The sequence below is a fragment of the Rhagoletis zephyria genome, unplaced genomic scaffold, assembly GCF_001687245.7.
Source record: "Rhagoletis zephyria isolate East Lansing unplaced genomic scaffold, Rhagoletis_zephyria_1.1 Rzeph_scaffold_01960, whole genome shotgun sequence".
NCBI classification, from domain to species: Eukaryota; Metazoa; Arthropoda; class Insecta; order Diptera; family Tephritidae; genus Rhagoletis; species Rhagoletis zephyria.
In genome coordinates, this window is record NW_016159044.1 from 16486 (window position 1) to 26636 (window position 10151).

Here is a 10151-nt window from a genome sequence, read left to right on the forward strand (position 1 = left end):
AAAGAGATCTTAGTGAGTATTCCTCTGTGCTTTTTATTTCTTCAGTGGCACCTACTTCAGTATTGTATATTAGCATTGCTTGGCCGCTTGGAGGCAATTGCGAGGAAAAACTAGATTGCGAAGATAGAATAGGAGACGGAGTATGTGGGTAGTTAGGTGTTATATATTCACTCTGCAGAGGCATTCCAAAATTGGAGTCTGGTGAAGGTGTTGGCGGTGGTACATAAATAGGTGGCGGTCTTTGGACTCGAATAGCTTTAATATCTGGTTGCGGTGATGATTCAGAGAAACGTGGTAATGGTGGTAATTGATTATACATTGTGGGTTCTGGTGTCGGAGCTGATGACACATCCGTGTTGCAAGCGTCTGGATATACAATTATTTTAACAGAGTTACGTCTCAAGTTACCCAGTTCTGCTTCAAATAAAATATCACTAATTCAATTTACAGCTAGCATACGCTGCGTTGGATTTAGATGCTCTAATTTTTCACTCCAGTATAATGCCGTTGCGTTTATGTTTGTAGAACTTTGGGGTGCAGACAATAGGGAACATGCCTTTTCAATTAGCTCGTTTTGTTTACCCACTGCACAATTTTTTTTGTTTTTCCGAGGAGGAGCCAACTCGCTAATAGATGAAAAGGAAGTGTTAGATAAGTCCTCTCTATTTGTCTGCTCCTCAACTTGCACCAATTCGTCCACATTTTGCGATTCTACCTGGTTCTGAAAGAAAGAAAATTATTGTTAATTAATAAAATTGATTTTAATTCTTTACATTTATGCCCGTTTGCACCAATCAATTTTAAAATTATCAGCCTGTTAAAATTTAAAATGATAAAATGTAGTTCGGAAAATTTGTCATTTTAAATTTTAACGGTCTGATAAATTTTAAAATTGATTGGTGAAACTGAGAGTTAATTTTATATTTTATTTATAAAATGGATTTCAAATTTCTTTTTTTAGATGCCTAGTACAGCAGAAGAGTGGAGAAGTGTTTCTGATGAATTTCGTGTATTACATAATTTTTATAACTGCATCGGCGCAGTTGACGGGAAACACGTAAAAATAAAGCGTCCAAATGGTTCGGGAGCGCTATATTATAACTATAAAGGAACATACAGTATCGTTCTTATGGCTATTGCGAATGCTAAAAAGGAATTTGTCATGGTTGATATTGGATGCAATGGACGCGTGTCTGATGGTGGTGTCTTGTTTTACACTAAATTCTGGGAGCGTTTGCAACAAAATCGTTTAAATATACCGGAATGGACACCATTGCCAAACACCTCGGAATCATTCCCACATGTTTTTATAGGAGACGAAGCTTTCGCGCTAGGCCCTAACATTATGAAGCCTTATCCTCAAAAAAGAGTATCACAAGAAGAGCAATTGTTTAATAAACGGTTATCGAAGGCTAGATGTGTCATTGAGTGTGCGTTTGGTATCCTCGCCAATAAATTTGGAGTTTTCCAGAAAGCCATAAGTCTCAGCCCGCAGAAAGATTCTAATTATCAGGCACCAAATTCCAATGAGTATAATTTTCAATTAACCACCGTACAAAGCAGTTCGGCGCGAAATTCAACAAGATGTGCCAAAACTATAAGAGACAAATTTTGCAAATATTACAATGACGAATATAGATGCTAACTTTTGCCACTCAATTTTTATCACTTATGTATATGAAAAAAAAGAATAATAAAAGTTTTCACTTAAAACAACAGACAATCTACATACTACTTTCTTTTCTTTCCACCTTTATAGCTAGGTATTCACTAGAGTATGAGTAGAATTCAAGGAAATCTTTAAAACAAATTTACTAACCAGGTCAACAGGCTTCTCATTTTTATTTAAAAAGTGAAGAGCGTTAAATATCCAAGACTTTGGAATATAAACGTCTTCTGTACCAGCTCCGGAGCGCTTGGAGTCAATAATTTTTTTGAATTCCTTGCGATAATTTGATCGTAAAGAATTTATTTTTTTTCGGACATCACCTACAGTGGCGTTATCATTAATTTTTTTTAAGATTAGTAATAATTTCTCATGTCTGGCCGTTCTTTTTATTTTATTCATGTAGCTTTTGGACGAAGGATCCCACAATTCCGGCATACTTTCCAATTGTAGGATAAACTCCTTCAAACACCTTTGGTCATTCGTTAATCCCAACACCGCCGGCTGGATATGTGCGCTTTCGTCGTCCGACATTATTAAAAATTACCACTGCCAAATAAATAATTAATCCAATAATTAACGGTTCGCCTTTAACATTTAAATCTCCACTTTTTTTTGAAATACACACGTATTGACGTATCGGGAACGAAATATGCTACACGTTCAATATTTATTGACAGTACTGCGATCCGCGATCCAGATTTCAAAATTTCTAGAAATTTTGAAATCTGGATCGCGGATCGCAGTACTGTCAATAAATATTGATCGTGAGACATGGCCCAAAGAGTAACATACCATGATTACAGAAATCGCAGAAAAACCAACTGGGAACTCTTTCGCCTCTACATAGAGCGGGAAGTGAATAATTCTACGGCACCAATTGCATCCAAAAATGGTGCTACACCCTATCTCTTAAGTTGGGCTAAATGACACCAGTGTACGAAATTTCATTATCATCGACTGAGTAGTTAAAGCATAACAAAAAAACTTACCTTCGTATTTATAATATTAGTAAGGAGTATCGGTAATTCTCTAGTATAGCGTAACAACCGCTTAAAAAGGTCCGGGAGGGGTACCAAACGACGTTTCGGCCCCCCTATTAACAGTCCGGAGGGGGAGGGCTAATATTATTTGCCATTTAAAAGTTATAAACAAAAAACTGTTTTTTTAATTTCGTTGTTTTCTATGAGCGATTACCACGTCAAAAATGCACTAAATCACCAGTTTCCACTTTTAAAACACGACTTAGGGCCGGTTACTCAATGTCTGGTTAACACTAATCTGCGGTTAAACATAGTTATCGACGTCACCGACTCCCTCTTGTATGCATGGGCTCGAAGACGTCGATAACGATGTTTAACCGCAGATTAGTGTTAACCAGACATTGAGTAACCGGCCCTTAAACGTCGCCGGTTATTGTTTTATGCAAACAAAATCATTTACATATTCAAAACAGAGTAAACAAACTTGCGCCTGCCAAAATTATTATAACCTCAAATCGCTGGTATTGCCACTTTATTTCACATTTCATTTGCGCTATTACCCTCGGTTTACACTATACACTTCTTCCTCTTTTTTTACTTTCACCTAAATAAAATATTCTAACCAAAATATAATAGCGAATTTCGCTATACCATGGCAGCGCTATTTTTGTGGTTTACAGTTATTTCAACTGAAATTAAAAGTAAGCGGCATGGAGTGCCACAAGTGCGATTTTACCATTGCAACCTTTCATTATTTATGGAAGTATTGATTTTAATGGAAAAAGCGCCGCGCGCGATTTTTTATTAAAAATTTTCATTATTTATCGAAGTACTGATTTTTATGGAAAAAGCGCCGCGCGATTTTTTATTAAAAATGTTCATTACTTATATATATAATATATATATCAAACGAAAGAAGATACCGAAAAGCATTGAACACTGCACTCCCCTTGTAGGGAAAAGTGAATTATTACGAAATACTAATATAGTGGCAGTACTATAGCTACTTTGGAATCTCGCGTTTCAGTTCGCAAAGATTGCCAACTTCTTTTTAGTAACAAAATAATCTATCTTAGGTTGATAAAATTATGTGTTTGTTTAATAATTAAGTCAAATTATATATTTTAATAGTGTTTAAAAAGTGAGAGCAGGTGATTTAGTGAATCTTTGTCGGGGTAATTGCCCATACAAAACAACGAGATTTAAAAAAGTTTTTTGTTTATAACTTTTAAATGGTTAATAATATTAGCCTCCCTCCGGATTGTTAATACGGGGACCGAAACGCGTCGATTGGTGCCCCTCCCGACGTTTCCGGATCTTTTTTAGCGGTTGTTACCCTGTACTAGAGAATTACCGGATTATCCCGGACTGACCATTAAAATAATTTTTAAAGGTCAGCATTTTTTACACAGACCCAAATACACAAACACAAAAAATTACACCCGGGCGTATACATTTTTTGCCTGTGATTGGTTGTGTTCAACAAAAAACCATTATTAAATAAAAAGGTACGTGGTGTTTTCTCAAAACGACATTTTAGAAATGTTAAGTGGCACGTTGTCCTATAACATAGAATTCTTCTTCTGAAGTAAATAAGTATATCGTCACCTGAAATGCAAAAAGACGTAACAACATCGTAAATGAAATAGAAAAAATTGGGACTAATATCTTTTTTTCATAAAATGATGTGGAGAGTTGTAGTTCGATTAAATCCAACATATAAATCAAAAAGTGAAGCTAGAATTTTTTATTAGTTATGACTTTTTGCATTTCAACGATGATGCTTGTTACGTCCTTTTTCATTTCAGGACACGATATGTATATATTTTATACACAGACAAAGTGCCGCCTAATGACTATCACAAGAAAATTCACGATTTTTATAAAACACGCGAATTTCAGTTACAGTAGGGAGCTGCCTTTCTTCCCGTATTTAACTGGCCCATTTGTTTAATATCTCTAGCTTTAGGTCAGAGAGCTTCACCTGAAATATTCTGCTGATTTAAGCGAGTAAATTACTCATTTAAACCATTGGTTTTGCTATAAATAAATATTCACATATATGAATAGTATTAACGAAGGTATAGAAAACAGATTTAATGGTTCAAATGCTTTGTGACGGCAACCAGTACGCAAAAAATCGCCATCTGAAAATCATATATAGAGATCTTACAAAAAATATTTTTCGATACACACTAAACCCGTAAAAGTCAATTTACAGACTTATTTCAAAATTTTAATTTTGTGGGAAAACGCAATCAAAGTTTGATCAATTAATACAGTTGATATACCAAAATATAGATGGGGAGACACATACTATCAGCTATGTCGTGGAATCCGATGTTCTCCTTATCGGATTTGAATCCGTCAACTTTTCTCGTTAAGTGTCGCGAAATCCGATCTTATCAATTTTTATGTTCGAAAATTGTGTTTATCGGTTTTGGGTGTCGCAGAATCCAAGTTTGTCGGTTTTGTGATCGGAATTAAAACGGTCATTCAAAGCCTACTATTTTTGCTTATTTGTTTGTGCTATGCATTGAAGTAGCTGGTTATTTTCTTAAAATGTAAGTAAATGTATTATATTTGGTATGAAATTCACTTCCTGTTTAATAATAAAATTATATACATATGTATTTCCAGGGGAAAACATAAGAATAGGGCACAAAATGATATACTCCTGCAATTTATGGAGAAGTACACGGACATCGCCAAGGACTTTACAAAAAAGGATAAACAACTAGTAGACTCCCTTTGGCAGCAACTATCCGAATCACTGTGCTGGCCCGCCTACAAAGGATATAACTGGTTGGAAAAAGGCAATCAACAAAGCGTACTCGTGCATAATGGCCAAACCCTTCGTTACTCTCTAATTTTCTTCTAATTTCAGGTATGGACGGACTGGAAGAGTGAGGTGAAGAAGAAGTTGGAACGCGCACTGGTGGAGGACCCTTCTCCAAGAATACACTGACCCAGACCGAGGAGAGTATTGTGCGTATTTGCGGAATGGTGCAAAGTGTTGAAGGTGTCTCAGGATCAGCACTTGGTCTCGAGGAAAAGTACCTCATATCTAGTGACGATGACATGCCTTCAACTTCTGCGAAACGTCCACGTTTTGAATGTCCGCAAGTTCAAAACCCGACAGCGAAGAAAACCACAAGTGAGCGTCTAAACAAATTTATGCAGTTGGATAAGGAATGGAAGCAGGACGTCCGAAATAAAATGGATGCAATGTTAAAAATTCAACAGGAAGGAAATTAATCGAATAGGCTATTAATTAATGTCGTTAATAACTTAACGCAGGAGTTTACGACCTTTAATGCTAAAATTATTGAATTGCTAGAAAACGTGAAGAGGAGATTCGGAATAATTATAAGACTTGCTGTTGTGAACCTTTTTAATTTCATAAATCGCTAGCTTAGAAAGAAAAGTTGCTAAGTCCCATTTTAAAAATTTTACAGGAGGAAAAAATCTTCCTATAGCCATTTTCTTTAACTATTTCGCAAGACTTTGAATCAAACATTTTGCGCGTTTGAAGCACAGCAAAACTCCATAAGAATCAGAAGGATTCAATATTTATTAAAAGATGTCGTATTATTTTCGCCTTATCGGATTTGTGGTGCTTCTTTTGGACTTAGCAAATTTTCCTTTTATTGCTTATGAAGAGGAAAAAATAAAACAAGTACCTTTATAATTTTCGAAACGATGCGTATTCAATTTCTCTAGCATCTTATATCAAGATATGAGTTTTCATAATAAGTGGACTTAGCAACTTTTCACTCTAAGCTAGCGATATGTACCTTCACATTTTGAGTACAAATTAGTTTTATAAGTATTCCCAAGAATGAATGTTTTAGTTTTCTATATTTTTGAAAGAAACTTTTTTAAATGTATATAAATAATACCGAATTATTTACTTGTAGGCACAAACTAGCCAGAATATGTTTCCGTACGGTGTTTTTTTTTTAATATTTGCAATGTTTTTTGTACATTTCTTTCGTAAGTTTTTGCATCTAGTGGTATATAAAATAATGATTCAAAGGTTTTACAAAATTTAGGAAAACTCGACAAATTTTCAACTTACTGAACTTTCTAAAACTAAATTACGAATACTTTTGTGAGTGACTGTATGTAAATCTGTTATTTGTACAGCGAAACCCGCTTAAGTACCCCCCCGCTTAAGTACTTAACCCGCTTAAGTAACCAACATTTTTGGCAATGTGAATGCAATCTGACGAAAATCCCTCTCTCAAGTACCTCCCCGCTTATTTACCCAACCCGCCTGAGTACCTCAATTTTTCGTAGCCCATTTACCATTTTACCTATAATTTTCCCCTTTTAAGTGCTCCTTTAAAATTCCTTAAAATATTTACATATTTTCCATATCAGTAGCAGCGTTACACACCTTCGGCAAAACAATTATAAAAAATCAATGGTAGTTTTTAGCCACTTGAAACTTGCACATTATCACACAAGAATTGAATGGGCTATAAAACTGTATGCTCAAAAAACACATCTGAGAAAAAAATTTTAAAATTTGATGAATTTTTTCCTTTAAGTGTTCTATAAAATCTTAAGCTTAGGTTTACATGGTATTTGTTAGGGAATGAACTGTATTTTAATTAAAAAATCTTAGATAAGTAAAAGATGTAACTACATCAATAATTATCTTCGCTTAAGTACCCGCATCGAGGGACTTAAGAGGGTTCTTTTAAGTACCCAACCCGCCTAAGTACCTCAAAAGGCTGAAATTTTTCGTAATTGAATTTAACACCTAACTAAATAAAAGCAAAAATTGTTATCCCCAACAGGCTTAAAAATTTAAATTATTCGGTAGTAAATTTCTTTAAAACTCTCAGAGTATTCATCTAAATGTTTAAGTGCCACTTAACCACGTAAACCTGTTGTCAATAAACCGGTTTTCCATCGTACCGGACAATAGATTCTGGTTTTTTGTCCAGCATTTTCACATATACCACTTGTTTTGGCGTTAGTTGAATATTCGCACTTTTGAATGCAACATTTTCGTATGCACTTTCACCAGCTTGCCATGGTTTCCTAGCAGAATCAGCAATTTCACAAAATCCTCATTGACATTCTTGACATGTGCCCGTTGTTGGTTAAATGGGTACTGGAGCAAGATACGGTTCCCGATGATACCTGCAGAAGAATTATTCAAAGCAAAAAGGGAATATTCATATTTCCCTCATGCTTCAATAATCATCATTAATTTCCTTCACTTAACTTTTACTTAGCAACCTGCAAAGCCTAACCTCCGACTTAAGCGACACGTTATTTAACTATGGCTGTCACAAATTCATAGGTTTTAAATCACCCAAAGCAAAGACTTTTTCGTCGACTGTCTCTGCATCATCGGTTCGAATGTAAGGTGTATACATTGGATAATAGTCAAGCACTCGCACCTTATGTTTTGTTTCCTTTGCCTATTTAACCAGCTCCTAATCCTGATCATATAGCATGAGCAATACGAAAGTACGATCCCAAATTTTTTATCTAGCACTAAGATTACGTCACCCGTTCCCAAGTGGTGTCCTCTCTTGTATTGTTGCTCAATAGCTTGTTCATACACAAGTTTGGTAAAATGCATTACATACAAAACGCGTGCATTAATTATCTGTAATTAAAAAAGAAGTCGTAAAACACGTATGTAAATGCAGGGAGTAAACTATTTGCATTTTCGTGGTTGGTGTTTCCATAAACACATAAACTATTTGCTTTAATACCTTTTATGCATTAATACATACCTCTGTTTCTCTCTTCTTCATAAAAAACTTCAAAGTTTGCATGGAACATAGATAATACTATATAATGCATTATTGCTTAAAGACTATTAGCTATCTCATCCCTTATTCTACGGCCCTCATTTTGTATATTGCTGTTTTGCAGCATAAAAGTGTCTTCATGAACATTTTCTGATGTAGTAAAATTAGCATTTTCATTCCATTCTACATTATACTGCCGACAGATGTTATGCAGCACTCAAAAGACATTTACAATTTTAACTACCTTCTTAGGTTGATAGTGTAAAGTTCCTTGCAAGCAACGAAATCGGCTCTTTAAAACACCTATAGTTCGCTCTGTTATGTTGCGGACTAAGGAATGCGTGTTATTAAATTTGTATTGTGGAGTTGCATATTGGGGATCCCAATAGGGTGTTAACATAAATGCTTCGATACCACATCCGGAATCGCCCAGTAGCCTGGATGATCGGTCTCCATTTTCATATTCCCGTAGAAAATATTGCCGCGCATTGCTTACATTCCATACGAAAGAATCATGGCTTGCGCCGGGGTATCGTGAACCAACTGCACGTATTATCATATATCACAAATCTAACAAAAACTTAAAATTGCTTACATACCCTCAATATCAATAATGTAAAATTTACTTACAATCATCGCATTCATACTTTTCTGTTGAAGAATAAATGTTCATTGTTATGAGGTTTAATTATTTGAATATGCGATCGATACATCCTACGATGCAAGGAATTTTGAATTTGTTGTAAAAAATAATCCCTCGACGCTCTTTTTTCGTCTGGATCCATTTTCAACTTGACCCATTGAAGGCAAATGTGATTCTCCAAGTCTTAACATTTGTGTTAAAATTTCAGATACAGTGCTTCTACCCAAACTTATTCATATCATTCCCTGCGGAACGCTAATATGATCCTTCTGCTAGGAAGCGAAGCACTGCGCACAACGTAATAATTGGCTAAATGGAAGTTCGAGGTATATACCTTTCGATAGTATTTACCATTACAAATGCCTCTTTTTTAACCGATAATGAGCTACAAATCTGTAAGAACACAAGTATGCTGCCTCAAATGACAACACTTATTTGCGTGTATACTTAATGCTTTGCTTTTGCTTACACAGACTTCGGCAGCTCCAGAGGATTGTTGTGATCTCGTAAAACTCTCCGCTTCAATTTTTCTAACCGCTCTTCTTCCATAATGAAAAACAATAAAAGAACGGAACTCATGTTGGGAAATGTTTAGCTATTTGTACAAGGATTTAGGGGTGGGGCGGAGGGGGAGGGGTGTGGGCCACACAAATCCCCCCTAAACGAAAGATGATTGACGCCGCTTTATGAAAAGTCACCCCTCCCCCCCCCAACCCCTCCCACAGACCTCTGGGGAGCTGTTTGAAAATAGGCAAAATTTAGATTTTTTTCAAGGAAAAAACAAAGTTGAACTTGCGTCCGAAGAAGGGGGGCTGAACACCTTTTGCAGAGAACACCTTTCTGCGTAGGCGGCCTTCGGCCGCGCTTAGGGATTATAACCCTTACTACGTAGAATTCTCCTTTCTGTGTGACATAACTTTGGGAAAGGATGAGGTAACTAGAATTCCCTTTCTGTGTGGTAAACCTGTGATGTCTATTTTGGTTACTGGGTGTTTTATAAAAATATCGGGTGGGGTTTAGTACCGCTCACAACTATTTCGGTCTATTCCGTCCAAATGGGTGGCCCGATCCAAAAAAAA

General features: G+C 35.8%; 2 protein-coding genes and 1 pseudogene across 2 annotated transcripts; 2 read left to right on the forward strand and 1 right to left on the reverse strand.

Moving 5' to 3' along the window:
* Nucleotides 1-420: 420 nt before the first annotated feature.
* On the reverse strand, nucleotides 421-2384 carry LOC108365689 (uncharacterized). The gene is made up of 2 exons (XM_017619803.1): nucleotides 1820-2384; nucleotides 421-721 (listed from the first exon to the last, which is right to left on the reverse strand). The coding sequence occupies exons 1-2, from the start codon at nucleotides 2198-2200 to the stop codon at nucleotides 440-442; spliced, it is 663 nt and encodes a 220-aa protein (XP_017475292.1). The 5' UTR covers nucleotides 2201-2384; the 3' UTR covers nucleotides 421-439.
* On the forward strand, nucleotides 890-1809 carry LOC108365690 (uncharacterized). The gene is made up of 2 exons (XM_017619804.1): nucleotides 890-1054; nucleotides 1089-1809. The coding sequence occupies exon 2, from the start codon at nucleotides 1130-1132 to the stop codon at nucleotides 1643-1645; it is 516 nt and encodes a 171-aa protein (XP_017475293.1). The 5' UTR covers nucleotides 890-1054; nucleotides 1089-1129; the 3' UTR covers nucleotides 1646-1809.
* Nucleotides 2385-5221: 2837 nt separating the features above from the next.
* Nucleotides 5222-6092, forward strand: LOC108365694 (uncharacterized; annotated as a pseudogene).
* Nucleotides 6093-10151: the final 4059 nt, after the last annotated feature.